The sequence below is a fragment of the Microcaecilia unicolor genome, chromosome 9 (assembly GCF_901765095.1).
Source record: "Microcaecilia unicolor chromosome 9, aMicUni1.1, whole genome shotgun sequence".
In the NCBI taxonomy this organism is placed as follows: domain Eukaryota; kingdom Metazoa; phylum Chordata; class Amphibia; order Gymnophiona; family Siphonopidae; genus Microcaecilia; species Microcaecilia unicolor.
Genome location: NC_044039.1, coordinates 108,302,520 through 108,329,150, shown reverse-complemented (window position 1 = coordinate 108,329,150; position 26,631 = coordinate 108,302,520). Strand labels below are relative to the sequence as shown.

At 45.6% G+C, this 26,631-nt stretch overlaps 1 protein-coding gene across 1 annotated transcript in view; it reads left to right on the top strand.

Annotated features, from left to right (window-relative positions):
- BRMS1L (BRMS1 like transcriptional repressor) overlaps positions 1 to 26,631 on the top strand; it is a 115,390-nt gene that overhangs the window by 33,266 nt on the left and 55,493 nt on the right. Inside the window, exons 3-4 of the mRNA XM_030214616.1 lie at positions 9,191 to 9,318; positions 23,948 to 24,027. Of these exons, the coding sequence (XP_030070476.1) occupies positions 9,191 to 9,318; positions 23,948 to 24,027 (208 nt within the window). The remainder of the gene's footprint in view (positions 1 to 9,190; positions 9,319 to 23,947; positions 24,028 to 26,631) is intronic.

Sequence of the window (26,631 nt, the reverse complement as noted above, 5' to 3'; positions counted from 1 at the left end):
TGATGGATAATTGTTTTGAGCGAACTGAGGGGGGGTGTTGGGGGGAGGGGGTTGGGTGAATGGACATTGGGTTCATCTGTGTAGGGTTAGGGTTTGGGATGGAAAGTGCTTAATAGTCAGGGGTGGTATGGAATGGTGGTGGTGGATGGATTGCAGTGTGGATGATGATATGCATGGGGGGCGGGGGGGAATCAGAAAGTAGAGGGGGGCAGGGACAGAAATGAATGTGGAGGAGTTCTCATGTGGTTGGGAGGAGGCAACTGGGTACTATATTGGGGAGGGGGGAACTCGAGGAGGAAGAGGCTGGACGTCTTTGGGATTGACCTTGCTCACTGGATGATGCATGTACATTGGCAACCGAACTTTATTCCCATTGGGGGGCTGTCTAGCTGGGACGCCGCTCCTGGGAGGTGTGCTTTTTTTTTTTTTTTTTTTTTTTTTTTTTTTTTTTTTATTTATATTTATTAATTATTCATTTGAAATTTTACAAGAAACAACTTGCTTGGAAAAGTGTTTGTTACTTAGGAGATTACTTATAAAACAAAAAGGAATTGAAATACATTCATTTTAGGGAAAATTAACACTCAAGTCCATAAAATGAGATCCAAGAATTCAGAAAATATGGAGAACAATATAAAGAAGGATAAACATTCAGGATTAAACAACTCTGTTAAGTGAAGTTAGTGTCTTATTTATCTATGACGCTTTTCCATTTTCACTGAGGCTAAAAGCGCCGACAGATGGGCAGGTTCTGTAAATATATATTTCTTTTCCCCAAGTCTTATTATGCACTTGCAGGGGTATCTTAAAAAGAAGGTACCCCCCAAGTGCAATACTTCAGGCCTGAGGATCAAAAATTGTTTCCTCCGTCGTCTTGTCTCCTTAGAGACATCAGGAAAAAGCAATATCTTAAAACCTAAAAAAGGTTTATCTTTATTACGGAAAAACAAACGGAATATCCAATTTTTGTCCGGTAATAAGGCAACCGCAACCACTAAAGTGGCTGCCGTTGCTAGCTCAGTATCAGAAGTCTCAAGCATGAGAGAAACATCTATTGGATTTTCAGTAATTGGATTTAAGTCCTTCCCTGGTATATAATATGCATGTGAAAATGGTGGCAGATTCTGGTCAGGAATATTCAAAATATCACGTAAATAACGTTTCAGCATCTCAAGAGGAGCGACATTTAACACTCTTGGAAAGTTAACAAATCTCAGGTTATGATTTTTGGTGTAATTATCAAATATCTCCATTCTCTGCCTGAGGCTTGTCAAGTCTTTTACCATTGCTGGTTGCATTGTTTCGCAATTCACAATTCTTTGATCAATATTTCCAATTTTATCATTCAGAGCCTTAATTTCTTCCTCTTTTTTTTTAAAGTCATTTTCCAGAGATTTTACTCTCGGTTTAACTTCATTAATCTGTGCTATAAAAGTTTGTCCCAGGGTTGAAACCAAGTCCCATAATGCATCCAGTGTTACTTCTCTTGGTTTGACCACTAATGCTGCTGGAAGTTCATACCTTTCAGAAAAATGCCCACGAGTCTCGCCCATTCCCTCAGTCTCTCGACCTTCTATCCGTGGCGATTCTATGGGCAAAATGCCCTCCGCTCCTTCCTCTGCTGTAACAAGAACCTCCTGTCGACGCTCTTCTGGGCCCATGAATCCCACTTGGGGCGACCCTGTCGATTCTGAGAGGAAGGAGCTAGCGCCAATCGGTTGGGGAGGAGGGGTGCGTGCTGCGGGGCTCAAAGTGATGTCGAAACCAGGGGAAGCCGAATTCTCCCTTTCGCCGGCGTTCCCTACTGGAGGCATTCCGCCGTTTAAACCAACTCCCTGTGGTCGCAAAAAACGATCGATAGGACCAGGTAATGGGGAAGGTAGCGGGGAGGCTCTAGCCACTACTCTTCCTCTTCGTTTAGGCATTTTTTTTTTTTTTTTCCAAAGGAACGCGAAGCACAGCGTCTTAACAGGGCGCCGCCATCTTGGATCACGGAGGTGTGCTTTTAACTTGCAAATGTATAGAAAGCTGGAGTGAATGCTGGGATGGGTAGTTTGCATGTAGCCTCCTTGAACGTAGACAGCATTCACTCATCGATTTAAGCACAAAAAAATTTCAAGCACCTCAGGTTAGATATTTTGATGGTACAGGAGACACATCTTACATCCCCAGAGCATGGTTGGGTGGGGGAGTTGGCCTTTTCCTCCTATAACAACAGGCAAAGAGGGGAAGGAAGTGAGACAGGAGGAGTGGAGCCGAAAGGACAGGAACCAGGAAGTATTATTATTATTATTATTTGTTGCATTTATATCCCACATTTTCCCATCTATTTGCAGGCTGAATGTGGCTTACATAGTACCGTGATGGTGATCGCCAATTCCGGTATAACAAATACAGAATGATATTATGGTAAAAGTTCAAAAGTGACAAACATATTAGGGAATCCAGGAGGAAGAGTTATGTCCAGTTCAAGTATTAATTTCGTTGTGTTGCAGGGTTCAGGCACTTAAGTTGGATCATTAGGGTATGCCTTTTTGAACAAGTTGGTTTTTAATGATTTCCGGAAGTTTTATGGGTTGTGCATTATTTTCATGACATTTGGTAATGCGTTCCATAGTTTCGTGCTTATATAGGAGAAGCTGGATGCATAGGTTGATTTGTATTTGAGTCCTTTGCAGCTTGGGTAGTGGAGATTTAGGTATGTGCGTGTTAATAGTTTTGTGTTTCTGGTTGGTAAGTCTATGAGGTTTGCCATATATCCCATGGCCTCGCCGTAGATTATTTTATGGACCAGAGTGCAGATTTTGAACACAGTATGTTCTTTGATTGGGAGCCAGTGCAGCTTTTCTTGTAGGGGTTTGGCGCTTTCGAATCTCGTTTTTACAAATATAAGTCTAACTGCGGTGTTTTGGGCAGTTTGGAGTTTCTTTATGATGTGTTCTTTGCATCCTGCATAGATTCCATTGCAGTAGTCTAGGAGGCATATTTTCAAAGCACTTTGGGAGGCTAAGTTCCATAGGTTTCTATGGAACTTTGGGAGGCTAAGTGCTTTGAAAATGAGCCCCAATGTGACTTAGAGGCATATTTTCAAAATATGCCTCTTTGTACCATTGATTGAACCAAATTGCAGAATATTTCTCTCGGGAAGAAAGGTTTTACTCGTTTGAGTTTCCACATTGAGTGGAACATTTTCTTTGTTGTCGATTTCGCTTGGGTTTCTAGTGTGAGGTTTCGGTCGATTGTTGTAACTCCGAGAATTTTCAGGCTGCCAGAAACAGGAAGGATGTATTCTGGGGTGTTTAAGTTGGTGGGTTTGTAGTGGGATGAGACTGTGTGTTTTTTCTGCGTTGAGTTTTAGTTGAAATGCATCCGCCCATGAGTTCATGATTTGCAGGCTGAGTTTGATTTTGTTGGTGATTTCTGTTAGATCGTGTTTATACGGGATATATATCGTGACATCATCTGCGTAGATGTAAGGATTAAGGCCTTGGTTGGATAAGGATTTGGCTAGTGGGGTCATCATTAGGTTGAACAGGGTTGGTGATAGTGGTGATCCCTGGGGTACCCCACAATCTGTTTTCCATGGTGATATGTTCGAATTTGATATCACTTGGTATGTTCTTGTGGTTAGGAAACCCTTGATCCAACTAAGTACATTTTCACTAATCCCGAAGTATTCTAGGATGTTTAATAGTATTTTGTGGTTTTTACCATGTCGAACACACTGGACATGTCGAATTGTAGGAGAAGTATGTGATTTCTTGTCTGAATTTGTTTAGGAGAGTGATTAGTACTGTTTCGGTACTATGGTTGGAGCGGAATCCTGATTGTGATTGGTGTAGTATTGAGAATTTGTTTAAATAGTCGGTAAGTTGCTTGGTTACCATGGTTTCCATCAGTTTGACTACCAGAGGGATGGATGCTACTGGGCGTTAGTTGGTGATTTCATTTGCTTTTTTCTTTGTATCTTTGGGTACTGGGGTGAGTAGGATGTTGCCTTTTTCCTTGGGGAAGGGTCCATGTTGTAACATGTAGTTTAGGTAGGCTGTGAGGTCTCTTATGAAGGGTTATGGGGCAGATTTTAATAGGTAGCTGGGGCAAGGGTCCAATTTACAGTGAGACTTGGCGAACCTGTTAATCGCTTGGCTAACAGTTTCATTGATGAGGGGGGCGAAGTCTGTCCAGATTCGGTCTGCTGGGTATTCACCAAGGATTGGGTCCAAACACTCAATGAATTTTTTGACGTCGGTGGTGCTCTGTGGTAACGTGTTGCGTAAGTTTACAATTTTCTCGTTGAAGTACTTGGCCAGTTTATCTGCAGACGGGGGGTGTCTGTGTTAGTAGAGGTAACCACTGTGGTGTCTAGTAATTTGTTCACGAGTTGATATAGTTTGTTCGTGTCTTTATAGTCAGGCCCTATTTTGGTTTTGTAATATGATCTTTTGGTTTGCCTTATTGCATATTTGTATTTTCTTTCAGTTTGTTTCCATGCGTTGAGTGTGTGTACATCTTTTATTTTCTCCATTCATGTTCGAGTTTCCTGGTTTGTGTTTTTAGTTTTTTCAGTTCTTTGTTGTACCGTGGTATCGATTTATGCCTACGTGAGGTTCTTGTTTGTAGTGGTGCTATTTCGTCTAGTATGCTTGTGCATCTTTTATCCCAGTCTAGGAGGTAATATATCGAGTTCATTTGTGCTGACCATTCCTTATTGTAAATCTGTTGCCAGAATGTTACAGGGTTTATTTGTCCTCTCTTGGTGTATGTTGTGTGTTCTTGTGTTCGGTATGGACCTCTTTTCTGCCATTGTAGGGATAGGTTTAGTTTGTAATGGTCTGACCATGGTGCATCTGTCCATTTGGTATTCGATAGTATTAGGTTCTGGTCTGTGGTCAGTTTGTGTGTGATAAGGTCAAGTATGTGCCCTTTGACATGGTAGTATAAAAGTCAGAGAGAGAGAGAGAGGGAAAAAAAAAAACAACTTACAGACTGTGTTTGGGGCATGGCAGTCACAAGCTACACACTGTGTTTTGGGCCCTGTCAACCATGGCTTTGTTCTCTGAAGTAAAGAGACTTTAAACTTTTGTTCCTGGGCCTGTGAAGTAACAGGCTTCAGATTGAAGTTCAATAAAGTATTTATTTCATGTTTACAACCTTGTCCATCTGTGTTATTGTGAAGGCTCATCCTCATATCAGCCATCAGCAAACCCACATTTAGTCTCCTTATTGATAGATATATTTTTAGCAACTCCCTTTGACTATCACATTGGTATATTGGTAAAACAGAGTGAACTTTTGACTACGTTTCCTTCTTTAGAAGTTGTGTTTATAAAGTGCATTTGGATTCTAACACAAGTTATTTTTGTTGTTTCTTGATTTTCCATTGCCATCAAAATTCACTTTTAAAGAATTTCTGTTTTTCAGTTGTGAATGTTTTCAAGTACTGTATTTGGTATTATTAACCGCTTTAAACAAATAAGTGTGATTACCATTCTTGGAGTGAATACAGGGTTCTATTTTAGGGTGGGACAGATTGGCAGTACAGTTGACCACAGTTCCCTTGGTGAAGTTAAGTGATGTACATTAAATGTACTTGGCACTGTCTGTGTAACTTTGGCTTCTGCTTTAGACCTCAGTAGTCTAACTTTGTCTTTCCTTGAAAAATTAAATGTTCACCTATATAAAGCTGTGCAAGGCAAACAAGACAAGTCATATGAAACAAGACAAGTAATATGAAATAAGAGCTCCATAATCAAAATTTTGAGGCTACTGATTGCCAATCCCAAGTAGCTTTCCTTTGAAGATGCTTTTGAAAGATCCTTTTCAAATTAAACAAGGACAAAACACAGTGTCTCATTCTCTCGTCCATCCACACTCCAGTAACTGACACGATGCTCCCAGTATTGGGCTCTGTCCTTCCGATTGCCACAAGCCTGCGGCTTTTAGGAGTGCAACTGGACACACACCTCCAGCTGGACAATCATGTGCACTTGGTCACCAAAAAAATGTTTCACGCCATGTGGAGGCTTCGGCGTATCAGATACTTCCTTCCTAGAGATTTGTTCCGCACACTTGTCCACTGGCTTGTCCTTTCCCACTTGGACTGCTGCAGCGGAATTTACGCGGGCTGCCAGGCCTCTCTGTTGAAAAAGTTCCAAATAGTTCAGAACACTGCTGCGAGACTCATCCTGAGAGAGCAACGCTTTGCACATGCCGAACCCTTACGGTTCAAATTACACTGGCTGCCTGTTCAGGAGTGCATTGCCTTTAAACTCTGCTCCTTGACCCATAAAATTATCTATGGGTTTGCCCCGGAGTATATGCACCCCTTGATCGACCTCCCGCCCAGGAATGCCAACCCTGCTGCTCGTTCCTTCCTCCACCTTCACTTCCCAAACTGTAAGGGTGTCAAGTACAAGAGGATCTTCGCCTCATCTTTCCGCTATTGGAGTCCTAAGCACTGGAATTCTCTCCCGCAACACCTTAAAACTCAAGCGGACTACGCCCTCTTCAAGAAGTTGTTGAAGACCTACTTCTTTACCAAGACCTACTCCTCACTTTATACCGCTGCTTGATGCACCCTCCCTGGCTCCTACCCTGCTAGTTCACCCTGTTAGATGCTTCTCCCCTGCATACTCCTTGTATATTCTTGTAAGTTTTCCTATTCTGTATTTTATTTAATGTTTGTAAGCCACATTGTGCCTGCATGAGTGGGAAAATGTGGGATATAAGTGAACAATAAATAAATAAAATAAATAAATGTAGCAGCTGCAGAGAAATAAAGTCAGAGAGCCATCTTCCTAGTAGGAAGTATAGGGCCCTTACACAATCATTGACTTCTCTGCTCATCTATACAGTAGTAAAGAACATCAAACATATAAATGACAAGTGACCGACTCACCCGCAAATACGCAGTACAGACTTCCCTCTCTGTCTCGCCCTCGCGTCAAGACGTGATGATGTCAGAGGGCGGAACAGAGAGGGACACGGACACTACCGCTGCGGAACCTAGAGACGAAGCAACATCGCTGGCGCACCAACCTCCACCCCCCTCCTCATCCCCGCCGCTACTGCCCCCCTCCGTATTGGGCCCGCTGCACTGACATGAGAGCGCCTCTCACCTCCATGTGGAAGCGCTGCAGGCAGCAGCAGAGCGATCTGCTGCTGCCTGCAGCACTTTCACACGGAGGTGAGAGGCGCTCTCATGTCAGTGCAGGGGGCCCAGCACGGAGGGGGGAGGGAGCGGTGGCCAGGCGGGTAGCTGGGCATGGGGGGAGGGCAGGGGGGAGAGAGGAGGGTTGCTGGACATGGAGAGAGAGCAGGGCAGAGAGGAGGGTTGCTGGACATGGGGGGAGGGCAGGGGAGAGAGCAGGGTTGCTGGACGGAGGAGGGAGAGGGAGGGAGGCCAAGGGAAAGAGGAGGGTTGCTGGATATGGGGGGAGGGCAGGGGAGAAAGGAGTGTCGGTGGACGGGGTGAGGCCAGGGAAGAGAGGAGGGCTGCTGGACATGGGGAGAGGGCAGGGTTGCTGGACATGGATCGATGGAGGGGAGGTCAGGGGAGAGAGGAGGGTTGCTGGACATGGGGGGAGGGCAGGGGAGAGAGCAGGGTTGGGGGGTGGACGGGGGAGAGGTCAAGGGAAAGAGGAGGGTTGCTGGATATGGGGGGAGGGCAGGGGAGAGAGGATGGTTGGTGGACGGGGAGGCCAGGGGATACAGGAGGGCTACTGGACATGGGGAGGGGAGAGCAGGGGAGAGAGAAGGTTTGCAGGACATGGATGGATGGAGGTGAGAATTATTACATTTTGCAAAACACAAATCTCGCCTGTTTTAATGGACTTAATGGCTATTTAAGTAAGATAAATTAGCTTGTTCAGTTAGAAAGATACTTTCACATCTGTGGACTATGCACTGCCTTGAATTTTGAAAATAGTTTGACTTTAGAGCAAGATTTGTTCAAGCTAGAAAGTGAGAGATGTTTTTCATCTGACGATTCCAGACAGCAGAGCTTTATAAAGAAGCTCCTATATGACAATTTTCTCATCTAGATTACCAAATTTAACTTATAGTGAGATAAGTATTCAGCTGGCTGCCAAATACATGAAGTTATATATTTATTTATTTCAGCATTTGTTATACTGCCAGATGATCTAAGGATATCTAGGCGGTGTACAAAATAAAATGAATTAAAATAACATTCATTCTAACATCCATTCATTTAAATATTTGTATACCGCTAAGGCCTAAGCGGTTTACGGTTTACAGTTTTCATTTCACAGGTAATGGGTCCCTAGTGGGCTCACAGTCTAAGTAGGGGCAACAGAAGATTAAGGGCCCCTTTTACCAAGCTGCGGCAAAACAGGTCCAGCGTTGGCATCAGCAAGTGTTTTACACGCGCCGAGGCTCCCTTTTACTGCAGCTTTAAAAGGGAAGTCTCGCTTTCTTACAGGAAATGGCTGTGCAGCGAGTAAAGCACTTGCCGTGTGGCCATTTTAGGGGGGGGGAGCCCTTACTGCCACCCATTGAGGTGGTGGTAAGGGCTCCCATGTTAACCCGACAGTAACCGAGCAGCGGGCAGCACTGCCCGATTACCACCGGGTACACTCTGGCACTACAGAAAAAAAAAATAATAGCTAAATATGGCTGCTATAATCTAACTTTTGGTCCCATCCCAAATCCTGCCCTTCTTTGCATAGGTAACTTAAATGGCCATGTTGTATTTGTATAAGTACCAGGAATTTATGAAGAAAACCATTTATGCAGTTCAAACCCACTGCTAGCCACATAAATGGTTTTGAATATTAGCGCTATAGTTGGTGGATCTGTCGGACACTAAAATTTAATTTAGGCAAACAGTCTTGGCTAATCCATAAGATATTAATTTATGTATTGCTATTTAACGGTCTTGATACAATCCACCCTTGGTCTAGCCTGTATGCATTTGAATTTTTTCCCCTCTTTTGACCATATCCTAAGGTGCTTTGTCAGATATAGCATACAGTAGATCCCTACAGTATTAAGAAGCACAATGTATATTTATTAATAACCTGTGCTATTTGCCAAAAGCATCCAGCTAACATTGGGTGCTCATCATAAAAGGTGGCGAAACCTCTCTACTCACTGTTACTGTAGTATTTTAGTACTGTTTATGAGTTGTTTTAAGTATTCCACTTTTTGATTCTGTCTATATTTAAAGACTGTACAAGGAACGATTAAGTCAAGTAGATGCAAAACTGCAGGAGGTCATAGCAGGAAAGGCACCAGAATACCTGGAACCACTGGCAACCTTACAAGAAAATATGCAAATTCGAACAAAAGTGGCAGGTAGGAAAAGAAAAGCAATCTTGTGAATTAACAGCATGCATGGTTTTGAGGAAATATGTATAACTGTATATAACTGGTGTTTTAATGATGATGGGATGTGCCTTGCTGTATTGCTCAGAAAAGAAACTTAGCCCATGAAGGACTACATTGTAGAAAAATGCTTGGGAGCAATTTTCAAATAGCCCACATAGTTGCAAACTCAAGTAATTTTACCATACAGATGTTGAAACTAATTTTCAAAGAAAAAGTATTTTGAAAATTTGCAGTAAGTGTATGTGCTAAATGTGCCATTGTACTTGCACTTCTTACTTGTGCTGACCAGTTGGAGGAAGGCATGGTGGATTTAGCATACTTACATGTTTTGTTTTATTCTTGTCCTGAACACACCTCCAGAAAAGAGTCTCTGTAATCCCACTACAGCCAAGTGCATTTTAGCTGCTCTGAGAAGGGTTGTTTGCATACAAATCCATTTACCTAAGTGAGTTGCTATTTAGCCAAGTAGCTTTGAAAATTTAATTCTTGGGGAGTAATTTCTTTTCAGCAGCTGTCTATGTTAAGAGTCAATGCACCTGTTTTATAAAGGAAACATAGGCGCTTATGCCAGTGGTGTTCCTAGGCTGCCTGACACCCGGGGCGGATCGCCGATGGGCCCCCCCCCCCCCCCCCAGCGAAATTACACCTTCCCCCCCGGGTGCATTTTTACCTGCTTGGGGGGGGGGGGGGTGCCGCGCGCCTGTCGGCTCCGAGTCCGCTCGTTCGTTCCCTGCTGCTTCCTCTGTCCCAGAACAGGAAGTAATCTGTTCCGTGCAGAGGGAGCAGCAGGGAGGGAACGAGCGGACTTGGCCAATAGGCGCGCGGCACTCCCCCCAGTGGCGTGCACCTGGGGCGGACTGCCACTGGCTTATGCACCTTTCATCAGTAGTTCACAAACTCATTAAATTTTAAACCTCCTCCAAAGATGATGTAAATGTGTGCAAGTACCTGTCTAGTGGTTAGGGTGGTGGACTTTGGTCCTGGGGAACTGAGGAACTGAGTTTGATTCCCACTTCAGGCACAGGCAGCTCCTTGTGACTCTGGGCAAGTCACTTAACTCTCCATTGCCCCATGTAAGCCGTATTGAGCCTGCCATGAGTGGGAAAAGCGTGGGGTACAAATGTAACAAAAAAAAAATATGAACACGCATCACAACTCTGTCTCTGCTCTGTCCAATTACCCTCCCCCCCCCCCCCCCCCCCCAGAATGCTTACATGTGGTTCTTTTAAAAGTGCACACATGTATACCACCATGTAGTTTCATAAGTGCCCGTTTCCATATATAAAACAGGCTTTTTATATGGAAAATACTTTATAAAATTACCTCTTTCAGGCTTCATAATTTAAAAATAAAGATTAGGTTTGCTTTTCTGAAGTAGGCTGTGAAAACTGTAAGGCTGTTTATACCTATTCTGCATGCTGTTTTAGATTCTTTAATTTGTAACTTTTCAATTTGTATTGTGTATTTTTTTATCTTTAATTTTTTTAGAGCTGCATTTCAACTAAAATTTGTAATCATGATTAATGCGCCAAATTATTTATTTATTTTGTTACATTTGTACCCTGCGCTTTCCCACTCATGGCAGGCTCAATGCGGCTTACATGGGGCAATGGAGGGTTAAGTGACTTGCCCAGAGTCACAAGGAGCTGCCTGTGCCTGAAGTGGGAATCAAACTCAGTTCCCCAGGACCAAAGTCCACCACCCTAACCACTAGGCCACTCCTCCCCACCGCAGCTCCTTGTGACTATGGTCAATGGAGGGTCAAGTAACTTGCCCAGAGTCACAAGGAGCTCCTGTGGAAAAAATAAATAACATACTTTTAATTGCGTGATGAATCGTGATGAAAACTGTAATTGAACTTCAGCCTTAAAAATACAGATAAACATTTAGGACAAAAAATGAAGAGGCTGAGCCTCTGTGCGGGATGAACTGCAGGAAGCTTTAAATATTAGCTTGAATTATGAAGTGTTTAGGAAAGTTGCATGTGTCTCTTCTGCCTGCATTCAGGACCCAGAGTGTCACTTCCAGAGATTAGATATGTCCCTGGAATAGTGCACCTGAGTCTTGGGTGCAAAGAGGGAAGGGAAATGGGACTTGATATACCGCCTTTCTGAGGTTTTTGCAACTGCATTCAAAGCGGTTTACATATATTCAGGTACTTAGTTTGTACCAGGGGCAATGGAGGGTTAAGTGACTTGCCCAGAGTCACAAGGAGCTGCATTGGGAATCTGAACTCAGTTCCCCAGGATCAAAGTCCACTGCACTAACCACTAGGCTACTCCTCCTTTTAAGCTAGGCCACTTAGCAGACTTTTATTTGTTTAAGGAAGTGAGGGAATGTGGTATATGGATATGAAGAAACTGACTCACTCATCAGATTGTTTCATTCAAAGTCACACTTGTGCAACAAAAAATTCTTTCATTATCTTTAAAAACAAATACATTTGGAAAGCATATTTAGAAATCGTGACACTACATTTCCTGTATGAGAGACATAGGTATGTCATAGGAGGTGACATTTAAATGATGCACTACTTACGACTAGGAGATAATGTGCACTGTAGTAAATAATCAGAAATTAATTTGCACTTGCCACCCGCTACTGTCCTTAAAGTAGCCGTGATTTATTTATTTTTTTTAATTTTGTTATTTGCAGTTTGCAGATGAAATATATTTTGTGGCAGAAGTATCAGCAGCACTGGGATCTGCATTCTTTGTTACACCAACAGTTTAGACTTCAAAACTGATACTATGTACTGAGGATGCAGTTTTGCTGTTGTTCTATTTATTTATTTATTACATTTGTTTCCCGCTCTTTCCCACATACAGCAGTGAGCTGTTCAATGTTAATGGTGTAATTTTAAACCATGGAACAACAGAAAAGCATTTATGTATGGTTAATAATATTTTTTCTTCTCTTTGGAAGTTATTAGATGGCATCCAGATGTTTAAATCACTGAATTTCTGTTCCCTTCTAGGAGAGGGCTATAGTTGTAATGTATGTAGGGATGCTGTTTGATAAAGAGCTAAGCAAATACCTTGGTTCAGGCCATTATTTTTCAGTCTTATGGATGCATATGTTTCTCCAACCTTGTGATTAGATGCAGACATTAGTGAAAGACAACTTACCCTTTAGTGTGTAATGCCTTGATCCAGAAGGGCTACTTCCTTGTCATCAGCAGCAGATGAATCCATTACGAATGGGTTGTGTCCACCTACCAGCAGGGGGAGATAGAGAATACTGAAAACCATAGTGCCTCCTGGACGGCTAGCTCCATCTGCCTCTCAGTATTCTCTATCTCCCAGCAGGGTTGGACGCAGCTTATTCAGCTCCTTCAAGAATCTGCTGGGGGTGGCTCCTGTGCTTTTGCCAGTTGTAGCAGGGGTGTTGTGGCTATTGCAGCTTCACTTTAAAGGCACATAGGTTAGCCTTTTCCCTGCCTTACCCTTCCCCCTATGTGGATGCAGGCATATAGGTTTTCCCCGTCTCTTCCTTTCCCACTCTCTTCTGTGTGGATGCAGGCACATTGGTTCGTCCTTTCCCTGCCTTTCCCACGCTTCTGGACCTCCGGAGTGCCTCTGTAGCTATTGCCTCTAACTTTCCTCACAGAGTAAAAAAAAAACAAACCAAAAAACGACGCGCTTGTTAGCGCTGCGATTCTGAGGCTATCTTCTGTCTGTGCAGCGTGACCGGAGCTCTGGGACTCAGTCTGTTGAGGTAAGAGCGTCTTGTAGCTCCTCCGGGGAGGGCCCGTGATCGGGGCGTTTTTGGCGCGAATCCGCCATTTTGAAATTTTCTGCTGTTTTCGGCGATGGCTGCGGAGGTTATTAAGCACTGTTCACGTTGTGGCAAGCGCAGATCAGCAGCGGGGCTCTGTAAATCGTGCTCTTCAGACGTCAGGCCCGGTAAGAGCATGGCGAGCGATGTCTCTTCCCGCTCGGTGGAGCTGGCAGCGGGCGCCATCTTGGATGTGCTGCATGGTCCGACCCCCGCAGGAGCGGAGGGGTCTGAGGCCAGAGGGGAGTCTCGGATGGAGGCTACCAGAGGAGCTGCTTGCCCTGGATTGGAACTGGGAGACCAGGGTGAGCCTTTCTCCCCTGAGTTTGTGTTGCATTTACATAAAGCGTTCATGTTAAAGAGGGCTGTGTTGCAGGTGTCTGACTCTGCGTTGCTACCTGGTTCCCCTCCGGTGGAGGCTGGCTCGGGATTGCTGTCAGGTGTTTTTTCCCCAGACAGTTTTCCGCAGGACAAGCGTAGAAAGGTAAATTCCCCTTCAGAGAGTGGCGCACCTCCCTTCCCCCCCCCCCCCCCCCCCCCCCCCCCCCCCCCCCCGTGGTCGGGCTGTGGGGATTCTGAGGGGTCTGGCAGGCCTTCGTGGTCTGAGGATCCAGAGAAAGGTGCCGGATTGCCACTGGATCCAGATGATCCCACCGCGGTTAGGATTTCCTGCCTCGAGCTGCCAGCGCTTATTTCTGACGCCTTGCAGGCCCTCTCTATTGAAGATCTTGTGCTTGGCGAGGCCTCCTCTGGTAATCCGAGGATGGCAAGTACTAAGAAGCCTGCTCGAGCCTTTCCTTTGCATGACTCCATCCAAGAGCTTATTTCGGCTCAATGGGTTGACCCCGAGGGGCCTTTGAAAGTTGCCAGGGCAATGGGGCACTTAGCGAGGAGTACTTGGCACGCTTGGCCGTGCCTAAAGTAGATGCCCTAGTCACGGCTGTGACAAAGAAGACTACCCTCCCAATAGAGGGAGGGGTCGCCCTGAAGGACATGCAGGACCGACAGCTGGAGTGGAGGAGTGGCCTAGTGGGTAGGGTGGTGGACTTTGGTCCTGAGGAACTGAGTTCGATTCCCACTTCAGGCACAGGCAGCTCCTTGTGACTCTGGGCAAGTCACTTAACCCTCCATTGCCCCATGTAAGCCGCATTGAGCCTGCCATGAGTGGGAAAAGCGCGGGGTACAAATGTAACAAAAAAAAAAAAAAATCAGCAATGAAATAGTCCTTTGAAATTTCAGGCCTAGCCTTACGGGCGTCTGTGTGCAGTTGTTATGCTGCTCGAGCCTGCCTCGCTTGGTTGCAACAGGCAGTGGAACAGCCCGGGGATGGTGCGGAGCCCCTTGTGGAGGTGGCACTGCGGATGGAGTCGGCCTTGTCATTTTTGGCTGACGCCCTTTATGATCTGGTCAGAGCCTCGGCTAATCAGATGTCTGTGGCGGTGGCAGCTCGCCGCCTTCTATGGCTATGGCATTGGGTGGCTGACATGGCCTCTAAGCAAAGGTTGGTGAAGTTGCCCTTCCAGGGCCTTCTCCTATTTGGTGAGGAATTGGAGAAAATTGTCAAGGGCCTGGGGGATGCTAAACCCCAGTGGTTACCCGAGGATAGGCCGCAGCCTTCTTCCAAGGGTCAGGCGGTTCCCTCCTCTTCCAGACCTCGCTTCTGTGAAGCTAGAAGGTACCGCCCGGGGCGTTCTGCTGGGTTTACTTCACGTGCCCGTTTTCAGCAGAGGAACTCCTTTCGCTCGGACAAACGCTCCGCAACGGCCGGTTCAAGGCCTGGAGTTGACTCTCTTTTACCATGAGTGGGCCAAAATTACTTCAGACCAGTGGGTTCTACATATTGTCAGAGACGGTTACAAGTTGCAACTCTGCTTGCCTGTCGCAGAAATTTTCTTGGAGTTTTCGCTGTGCCACAGCATCAAGATGAGAGGCCATAGAGGACACGTTGCATTCTCTGCTGGACATGGGGGTGGTCATTCCTGTTCCTCCCCTAGAGGTTCATACAGGTCGGTACTCCATTTATTTTGTGGTGGCCCAGAAAGATGGCTCCTTCTGTCCATTACTCGATCTCAGGAAGCTGCATCCGTTCTTGAAGGTGCAGCATTTCCGCATGAAAACCCTGAAGTTAGTGATTGCTGCAGTCCAACCAGAGGAGTTTCTCATGGCGCTAGATCTCAAGGAGGTGTACACACCAGTGTTTTTTGTGGTTTCAGTGCTGGGGCATCACTTTCAATTTCGGGCCATTCCTTTCGGTCCGGCTACGGCACCTCGGACCTTTTCCAAGGTCATGGTAGTAGTGGTGGCGTCTCTGCAGAAGGAGGTGAATCGGGTGTGTCCCTATTTCGAAGAATGGTTGATCTGCGCGATGACTGGTCACTGACCGAGTCATCGCTGTTTTACAGTTCTTGGGCTGGGTGATCAACTTTGCGAAAAGTAACCTGGTTCCCTCTCAGTCTCTGGAGTATCTGGGGGGTTCAAGGGGGTTCAATTCGACACCTTTCAGGATCAAGTGTTCTTACTGGATGGCAGGAGGGCCAAGCTGCACTGTTAGGTGTGCAGCCTAATGCATTTGTCCAGGCCTCGAGCCTGGGATTATGTTCAGGTATTGGGGTCTATGGTGGCCACCTTGGAAGTGGTAATGAGGGTGAGGGCTCACATGTGCCCTTTACAATGCTCTCTTCTGTCCAAATGGTCCCCAGTGTCACAGGAACAAAAGAGAGAAGGTGTGAAGAGTTAGAAGGTGTTTAAAGTCTGGAAACAGTATGTAAATTCCAGGAAGCCCTTGACACACTGCACTGATTCACTCTGCTGAACTAACACTACTCCAAGAAGAGTGCTGGAGAGACTTTGTTGTGAACACTGTGCTCCTGCTTGATGTGATTTAGAAGATTTTTATGATTTATAAGGACTATAATTTGAACCTTTAAGGACGATATCTAAGACACAAGTGGAAGATTTGAAATTGAGGAAACAACAATTGGGGAGCATGTACACAGATTATGGATATATAGAAATGTGCCCACACAAGGTTTATGTGAATGGGTGGTGAAGTGAAGGGTGTGACTGGGCAAGTTCCGGAACTTACACAGCATAAGTGGTTTTATGTGATATATGTATTGTAATAAAAGAAATTAAATATTTTAAAGGAAGAACGTTTTTTGTGATATAGTTTTGGGATCTGTTCTTCTAGTTTAAATATTTATCCCCAGTAATATATATACAGGAGTATCAGCGACAGCTTCCGTGGTTGCCTCAGGCGAGGCGCAGCATGACCTGGTGGCTCCGTGATTCCAACTTGCAACAGGGGGCGCTGTTGGCCTCCCCGCAGTGGATTGTGGTGGTCATGGATTCCAGCCTTTCCTGAGGCATGCCGGAGATGGACCTGATGGCGACTCTGGAGAATGCCAAGGTGAGCAAGTTCTTCAGCAGAAGACGACAGCTTGGGTCTGCAGGGTTGGATACCCTGATGCAGCCATGGCCGCCTTGGCCCTTGATAGGCCGTGTTCTACACTGTATCAGTCATCATGGAGGCTGGTGGTGCTGGTGGCTCCAGACTTGCCACGCCATCCTTGATATGTGCACTTAGTCCATATCCTAGTGGACAAGCCCATGCGATTTACGGTGACTCTAGATCTACTGCATCAATGCCCAGTTCGGATGGAAGATCTCTCCCGCTTTAGTCTTACAGCTTGACCATTGAGAGGATGAGATTGAGAGAAATTGGATACTTGGATGCAGTTATAGCTACTTTGCTTCAGGCCAGAAAGTGTTCAACCACTACGGTGTAAGCTCGGGTATGGTGAACCTTTCAGGAGCGGTGTGTGATCTGCTCATGGTTGCCTTTGACGGCGTCCGTTGCCCACATGTTGGCTTTTCTGCAAGATGAATTACACAAGGGGTTGGCCTATAATTCACTCTGGGTGCAGGTGGCAGCCCTTGCTTACTTTAGGAGCCGCATTGATGGGCTTCCATAGCGGTTCATCTGGATGTGGTTCGTTTCTTGAAGGGGGCTCTTCATCTTTATCCCCCTCTTTGTCAGCTGGTCCACCCTGGCACCTCAATCTGGTGCTTCGGGCTCTGCAGAAATCACCTTTTGAGCCTTTGTGCTTGGCGTTGGATAAGAACCTTACTTTGAAGACAGTATTTTTGGTGGAGATAGCTTCAGCGGAGCAGGTTTCGGAGTTTCAAGCCTTGTTGTGTCGGCATCCTTTTCTACAATTTTCAGAGGCGGGTATGACGCTGCGTACAGTTCCATCTTTTCTACTGAAAGTCCTGTCGGCTTTTCATCTCAATCAGCCACTTTTTCTTCCTTCCTTTCGCAAGGAAGATTTTCCAGAGGAGCTCACAAAACTCCGCCTTTTGGACATGAAGCAGGTTCTCATTCTGTACTTGAAGATGTCGAATGAGTTTCGATGGTCAGATCATCTTTTTGTTCTTCTTTCAGAGCCTCAATGGGGCAGTGTAGCATCCAAGGCCACAATTTCATGATGTCTTAAGGAGGTGATTACTTCGGTGTATATTTTGGATGGTTAGGCACTGTTAGAGGCCTTGTGAGCTTACTCCACTAAGGCCTAGTCCACCTCGTGGGTACAGACAGCAGTTCTTCCGCTGGAGGAGATTTGCTGAGTGGCTACTTGAGCGTCTTAGCATACCTTTTCGAAGCATTACAGAGGAGCAGCGGCTTCCCACCCTACTTAAGGAATGCTTGGGTATATCCCACCAGTTTCTGAATTCATCTGCTGCAGAGGCTAAAGAAAGTAAAATTATGCCTTATCTGATAATTTTCTTTCCTTTAGTGGTAGCAGATGAATCCAGGATCTCTTCCTTTTGACGGCCACATGTTTGTATATATATTATTCAGATAGATGAAGCTTTAGCTCTTTTTCAGGTGCAATTTGTGAAAGAAAGAAAGAAAGAAAGAAAGAAAGAAAGAAAGAAAGAAAGAAAGAAAAAGGAGGAACAACCTCAATGTTTTTTTCTTACATAGTAACATAGTAGATGACGGCAGAAAAAGACCTGCACGGTCCATCTAGTCTGCCCAACAAGTGTATTTAAGTATACTTAAGTGTTGTTAAGTGTAGTTAAGTGCAGTTAAGTTAACTGAAGTGAAGTGAAGCCCTTAAGTTAAGTGCTCTTAGGTTTAGCACTCTTAAGTTAAGTGCTCTTAGGTCTAAGTGCTATTAAGTAAAGTGCTCTTAAGATAAGTGCTCTTAAAATTAAGAGCTCTTAGGTTTAAGCGCTCTTAAGTTAGTCCACAAATTTGGGATCAAGAAGTCTCAAGACATATAGACAGCTGACTTTATAGAGATCTTTTACCAAGTGGACCAGTTAAGTGCAGTTAAGTACTCTTGTTAAGTGCTCTTAGGTTTAAGTACTCTTAAGTTAAGTGCTCTTAAGATAAGTGCTCTTAGGTTTAAGTGCTCTTAACATAGTAGATGACGGCAGAAAAAGACCTGCACGGTCCATCCAGTCTGCCCAAGATAAACTCATGTGTATACCTTACCTTGATTTGTACCTGTCTTTCTCAGGGCACAGACCGTATAAGTCTGCCCAGTAGTTTTTCATGCCTCCCAACCACCTGTCCCGCCTTCCATCACCGGCTCTGGCACAGACCGTATAAGTCTGCCCTCCCCTATCCTCGCCTCCCAACCACCAACCCCTCTTCCCCCCACCTGCTCTGCCACCCAATTGTAGCTAAGCTTCTGAGGATCCATTCCTTCTGCACAGGATTCCTTTATGCACATCCCACGCATGTTTGAATTCCGTTACCGTTTTCATCGCCACCACCTCCCGTGGGAGGGCATTCCAAGCATCCACCACCCTCTCCGTGAAAAAATACTTCCTGACATCTTTCCTGAGTCTGCCCCCCTTCAATCTCATTTCATGTCCTCTCGTTCTACCGCCTTCCCATCTCCGGAAAAGATTCGTTTGCGGATTAATACCTTTCAAATATTTGAACGTCTGTATCATATCACCCCTGTTCCTCCTTTCCTCCAGAGTATACATGTTCAGGTCAGCAAGTCTCTCTTCATACGTTTTGGAACGCAAATCCCATACCATCCTCGTAGCTTTTCTTTGCACCGCTTCCATTTTTTTGACATCCTTCGCAAGGTACGGCCTCCAAAACTGAACACAGTACTCCAGGTGGGGCCTCACCAACGTCTTATACAGGGGCATTAAAACCTCCCTTCTTCTGCTGGTCACACCTCTCCCTATACAGCCTAGCAATCTTCTAGCTACGGCCACCGCCTTGTCACACTGTTTCGTCGCCTTCAGGTCCTCGGATACTATCACCCCAAGATCCCTCTCCCCGTCCGTGCCAATCAGACTCTCCCCGCCTAACACATACGTCTCCCTTGGATTTCTACTCCCTAAGTGCATCACTTTGCATTTCTTCGCATTGAATTTTAATTGCCAAACGTTAGACCATTCTTCTAGCTTCTTCAGATCTTTTTTCATGTTTTCCACTCCCTCCGGGGTGTCCACTCTGTTGCAAATCTTGGTGTCATCCGCAAAAAGGCAAACTTTACCTCGTAACCCTTTGGCAATGTCACTCACAAATATATTGAACAGAATCGGCCCCAGCACCGATCCCTGAGGCACTCCACTACTCACCTTTCCCTCCTCCGAGCAAACTCCATTCACCACCACCCTCTGGCGTCTGCCCGTCAACCAGTTCCTAATCCAGTTCACCACTTCGGGTCCTATCTTCAGCCCATCTAGTTTATTCAAGAGCCTCCTGTGGGGAACCGTGTCGAAAGCTTTGCTGAAATCTAAATAGATTACGTCCATAGCACGTCCTTGATTTAATTCTCCCGTCACCCAGTCAAAGAATTCAATGAGATTCGTTTGGCACGATTTCCCTTTGGTGAAACCATGTTGTCTCGGATCTTGCAACTTATTTGCTTCCAGGAAATTCACTATCCTTTCCTTCAGCATCGCTTCCATTACTTTACCAATAACCGAAGTGAGGCTTACCGGCCTGTAGTTTCCAGCCTCTTCCCTATCACCACTTTTGTGAAGAGGGACCACCTCTCCCGTCTCCAAGGATTTATTAAACAAATCTTTAAGAGGACCCGCCAGAACCTCTCTGAGCTCCCTCAATATCCTGGGGTGGATCCCGTCCGGTCCCATGGCTTTGTCCACCTTTAGCTTTCCAAGTTGTTGATAAACACTCTCTTCCGTGAACGGTGCTCTATCCGCTCCATTCTCAGGTGTACTTTTGCCAGTCCCTAGCGGTCCTTCTCCAGGATTTTCTTCTGTGAAAACAGAGCAAAAGTATCTATTTAGCAAATTGGCTTTTTCTTCATCATTTTCTACATAGCGTTTTGTTGTATCTTTTAGTCTCACAATTCCGTTTTTAGTCTTTCACCTTTCACTAATATACCTGAAGAAGTTTTTGTCTCCCCTTCTTACATTTCTAGCCATTTGTTCTTCCGCTTGCGTGTTCGCCAGACGTACCTCTCTCTTGGCTTCTTTCAGTTTCATCCGGTATTCCTCCCCGTGTTCCTGTTCTTGAGATTTTCTATATTTCTGGAACGCCAACTCTTTAGCCTTTATTTTCTCAGCCACTTGCTTGGAGAACCATATCGGTTTCCTTTTTCTTTTGCTTTTAGTTACTCTCCTTACATAAAGGTCTGTGGCCCTATTTATTACTTCTTTCAGCCTGGACCACTGTCCTTCCACTTCTCGTACGTCCTCCCAGCCCATCAGCTCCTTCCTCAGGTATTCGCCCATTTTACTAAAGTCAGCACGCTTGAAATCCAGGACTTTGAGTTTACAGTGTCCGCCCTGCACTTCAGCCGTCATATCAAACCAAATCGTTTGATGGTCACTGCTTTCCAGGTGTGCACCCACTCTGACATTTGACACACTATTCCCATTTGTGAGCACCAGATCCAACGTTGCTCCCTCCCTCGTGGGTTCCGTCACCATTTGTCTGAGCAGAGCACTTTGGAAAGCATCCACAATCTGTCTACTTCTTTCAGATTTGGCAGATGGAACCTTCCAATCTACATCTGGCAGATTAAAATCTCCCAACAACAGCACCTCTCTTTTCTTCGCCAACTTATGAATATCAGCGATCAGATCTTTATCTAGTTCCTCCAATTGTGTCGGGGGTCTGTACACAACGCCCACGTGGACAGAGGTTCCATTCTCTCTTTTTAGGGTGATCCATATCGCTTCTTCCTTTCCCCAGTTTCCTGTCATTTCAGTCGCTGCGATATCATTTCTCGCATACAGAGCTACTCCTCCACCTTTACGCCCCTCTCTGTCCTTCCTAAAAAGATTATAGCCTGGTATGTTTACATCCCATTCATGGAAACCATTGAGCCATGTCTCTGTGACTGCAACTATGTCCAAGACCTGAGATGGGGAGAGTTAGAGAGGGAGGGGGCGAGATCTGGACCAAAATTGAGAGGGTGGGAGGGACAGAGAGGCTGGCTCTGGGGTGGGGGGTGGAGGAAGATGAGAATATAGAGGGGAGAAGCTGGACATGGGAAGGGAAAGGGATACAAAGAAGAGAAAGTGAGCACGGAGGGTGCCCAGGAACAGGGACACAAGGGAGATACCAGACAGAGTAAGACAGGGACACTGAGGAGAGATGCTGAATATGATGGGGGGGAGGAGATAGGGACACAGAGAGTAGATGCTGAACATGGGAGAGGACAGGGACACATAGGGAAGATGCTAGACAGGATGGATAAACGACATGATGAATCCAGAAACTGGTGGGTTGTATGTCTACCAGCAGGTAGAGATAGAGAACACTGAACTGAAGGCACTGCTACCTGACAGCCAGTTCCTCCATCTGATAGTATAGTCACATCACAAAGTAGGAATAAAGAAACAAACTCATGGTAGAATCTCCTTCACAAACACCAAACCACAATTGAGCTGATAATAAACATGAGAACAGTGCAGCTCAGTTGTGGTTTGGTGTTTGTGAAGGAGATTCTACCATGAGTTTGTTTCTTTATTCCTACTTTGTGATGTGACTATACTATCAGATGGAGGAACTGGCTGTCAGGTAGCAGTGCCTTCAGTTCAGTGTTCTCTATCTCTACCTGCTGGTAGACATACAACCCACCAGTTTCTGGATTCATCATGTCGTTTATCCATCCTGTCTAGCATCTTCCCTATGTGTCCCTGTCCTCTCCCATGTTCAGCATCTACTCTCTGTGTCCCTATCTCCTCCCCCCCATCATATTCAGCATCTCTCCTCAGTGTCCCTGTCTTACTCTGTCTGGTATCTCCCTTGTGTCCCTGTTCCTGGGCACCCTCCGTGCTCACTTTCTCTTCTTTGTATCTCTTTCCCTTCCCATGTCCAGCTTCTCCCCTCTATATTCTCATCTTCCTCCACCCCCCACCCCAGAGCCAGCCTCTCTGTCCCTCCCACCCTCTCAGTTTTGGTCCAGATCTCGCCCCCTCCCTCTCTAACTCTCCCCATCTCAGGTCTAGGCCCCCTCCCCCCGGTCCTTCAAACAGGTAGCCTCTGGCCAGCCCCACCAGGGGCCAGTCAGACTACCTGTTGACATTGTTGTTTTCAGTGTGAATTTGGAGGACTGCGGGGGGGGGGGGCAGGGCAGGAGCTAGAAAGACATGCTGGACCCACAGAGAAAGGGGGGAGGAAGTAGAAAGAAAGGAGATTGATGCCAGACAGCGGGAACAGAGAGGACGAAGAGTTAGAGGTCACCTGCTGTCAAACACAAAGTGCCCATACCATTGGATGGCCCTGGCCTTTTTTTACGGGCTCGCTCAATGGTAGTTACGCTGCTGGCCTCTTCCCGTTCTCTACATTCATTCAGCAAACTCCGAAGGGGGGGACCCTAATTCCCTCTGCTTTTCAATTTGAAGGGGGACCCACCCTCCCTCCCCCCAGTCAGGCTATCTCAGTGGAGTGCCTGAGAGTGCATTTCAGATGAAAAGTTTGTGGATCCCTGCTCTATGGTCACATCTGAGAAAGAAACCTTCAGATCTCAAACCAATTTAGAGGGAAATAACACACAATTTTGGCCAAATAATGTACATTAAATGGCAAATCATTCCTTTCTTATCCTTAGCACATGTTTTAGTAGTGTGACATGAGCTAAATAATAATGAGATGCAAAGAATGCAAATGTTTGCAAGACACCTCATTAATATGCAGATTGAATAATGCAGCATGTGCTTAAATTTGCAGGCGTGTCATTCATTGAAAGAATGCCACTTTTGAACTGCCATTCTTTGCTTCCAAGGAACACTGAGTTGCTAATGGGTGGCCTAGTTTTCCCAGGGGACTTCATAAAGGGATTGGTGGTCTAGTAAAGAATCTGCTAGGGAACTTCCCTGGTATATGTTGTGGAGGAGGGGGAAGGGTAGGAGTAATCTTCGGTGCTCTAGTCTGTCAGCTTCAGAATGGTGTCTCTTGATCCCTAAAAGTAGTCCTGTGGTACTACCACTGGGGATCAAGTTACCAAATAACTGCAGGGAGGAGCCTGTTCTGGAGGAGTGCATCTTGTCGAGAGGGGTTAGGGTGCAAAGCTTCTGACCTACATCACCAGTCCCTTTAGGGTCTGCTATCTTTGTGTTGCTTGGGCCAGGAATTTCCGATGTTCCCAGCTGCAGCAATGCAAAATAAAGTTTACTGCATATTTTACTAACTTGATAAAACACACTATTTTTCTGCAGCTTAGTAACTACCAGAGTTGTATGTATGCAGGACTGTGCTCTACACTTTGATCTTTATACTTTTGTATTAAAAATGCTTAAGATAAAATAGCTATAAATATTTGTGCTGATTTAACAATTCTTTTTTTTTTTTTTCATTTGGTGGCAGGAATCTATAGGGAGCTGTGTTTAGAATCTGTGAAGAACAAATACGAATGTGAAATTCAAGCTGCACGCCAACACTGTGAGGTAATATGAACCAAGACTTTCCCCAGGGTATACTGTCTGTCATTCAGGGGGATCTTGGAGAATGTGATGGTGTGTTTGAAACTGCTTGGCTTGTTCCTGGCTCTTGGAATGGTAAAGAAGGGATGAGTACATGCCTTGGAAGCATCTTCTTTCCATTAGAGACTTGCACGGGAGCGCAGTTCTGTGGGGCTCCCGTTGGGACAGAAACAATTCCAGCGGGGTTCCCGTGGGGACGGAAACAATTTCTGCGGGATTCTTGTGGGGACGGAAACAATTCCTGCGGGATTCTGGTTGGAAGTGTATACTGCACTTCTGCCAGCCTCTCACCGAGTACCAAGTTCTTTGAGTGCTCTCTCCTTCTCCTTGCTTTAACAGCACAGATGTGTAAAGTCTCCATTAAGGAGATGGTAGAGACACAAATGGTGACAGAATTCAAAAAGACATGGGATGAACACAAAGGATCTCTAATTAGAAAATGGAAGTTATAAAAAACCTAAAATGAAATATCTGCATGTGTGTGGATGTGTCGAGTGACGCTTAGATGGTGACTCCAGCTGAGATGAACTAGGGCCGATACCGGTAAGACTTGTATGGTCTGTGTCCACATATATGACAATCTGGTTTAGGATGGACTGGAAAGAGCTGGGAAAGCAATTTTAGTGGCTGGAACACGAGGACAGTGCTGGACAGACTTTTACGGTCTGTTTCCCGCAACTGAGAAGGCTGGACTGGGCTTCAACGACGACTCCGTCAGTTGGAACATAAGGATAGGGCTGGGCGGACTTCTATGGTCTATGTCCTAGAAACGCCAAAGAAAGACCATAATCAAGTATATATCACATTCATTGTTGATTTAATTATGAATTGATAATGAGTGTGACTGTTGGGCAGTCTGAACAGTTCAGGTTTTTATCTGCTGTCACTGTCACTGAACATAACATGAGAAAATAAGAGTAGTCATACTGAGTCAGACCAATGATCCATCTAGCCCAGTATCCTGTTTGCCAAACAGTGGCCGAGCCAGGTCACAAGTGCCTGGCAGAAACCCAAATCGTGGCAACGCTCCGTACTACAAATCCCAGGGCAAGCAGTTGCTTCCCATATCTGTCTCAATAGAAGACTTTGGACTTTTTCTCCAGGAATTTGTCCAAACCTGTTTTAAACCCAGATACGCTAACTGCTGTTACCACATCCTCCGGCAAAGAGTTCCAGAGCTTAACTATTCATTGAGTGAAAAAATATTCCTCCTATTTGTTTTAAAAATATTTCCATGTAACTTCCTCTAGTGTCCCCTAGTCTTTGTACTTTTGGAACGACTAAAAAATCGATTTACTTCTATTCATTCTACACCACTCAGGATTTTGTAGACCTCAGTCATATCTCCCCTCATCAGTCTCTTTTCCAAGCTGAAGAGCCCTAACCTCTTTAGCCTTTCCTCATACGAGAGAAATTCCAGTCACTGTATGATTTTGGTTGCTCTTTTTTGAACATATTCTAATTCTGCTTTATCTTTTTTGATTCGGCGACCAGAACTGAACATGATACTCAAGGTGCGGACGCACCATGGAGCAATTCAAAGGCATTATATTATTTTCGGTCTTATTCACAATCCCTTTCCTATTAATGCCTAGCATCCTGTTTGCTTTTTTGGCCACCACCGCACACTGAGCAGAAGATTTCAGCCTATTATCTACAACGACACCCAGATCTTTTTCTTGAGCGCTGACCCCCAAGGTGGACCCTAGCATCAGGTAAGTACGATTTGGATTATTCTTTCCAATGTGCATCACCTTGCATTTGTCCACATTAAATTTCGTCTGTCATTTGGATGGCCAGTCTTCCAATTTCCTAAGGTCTTCCTGCTGTATTTCTGTCACGTCGCTACAAACGATCCCGAGTAGTAAGCCCTTGGGCTGCTGCCAGAGACCGGCAACAGCAGGAAGACCACCCAACAGGGAAGCGCGGGCAAACACCAACAGGCTGGACTGGAACCAAAAGCTGGAACGGACTGGGTTTGGCTGGACTGAAACCAGAAGCTGGAGCGGACTTGGCTTGGCTGGACTGGAACCAAAAGCTGGAGCGGGCTTGACTTGGCTTGACTGGACTGGAACCAAAGCTGGAGCAGACTTGACTTGGCTGGACTGGAACCAAAAGCTGGAGCGGGCTTGGCTTGACTGGACTGGAACCAAAAGCTGGAGCGGGCTTGGCTTGACTGGACTGGAACCAAAAGCTGGAGCGGGCTCTGCTGGACTGGAACCAAAAGCTGGAGCAGGCTTGGCTTGGCTGGACTGGAACCAACTTGACTTGGCTGGACTGGCAAGCAAGCCAAGCAGGGTGAAGCAGCAGCTAGAAACAGGGTGAAGCAGGCAGGAGGGAAACTAAAGCTGAAGACAGGGCAGAGACACACAAAGGAACAGGAGCTGGGCACACGCAGGGTAGAATCAACCGTAAGGAAGAAAAACTACAAACAAGCCAGGCAGATCCAAACAAGAACTAAAGCTAAGGACAACAAGGCAGATACGAACAGTTAGAAACTAAAGCTAAGGACAAGCAAGGCAGATACAAACAGTTAGGAACTAAAGCTAAAAGACACAGAGAACAAGA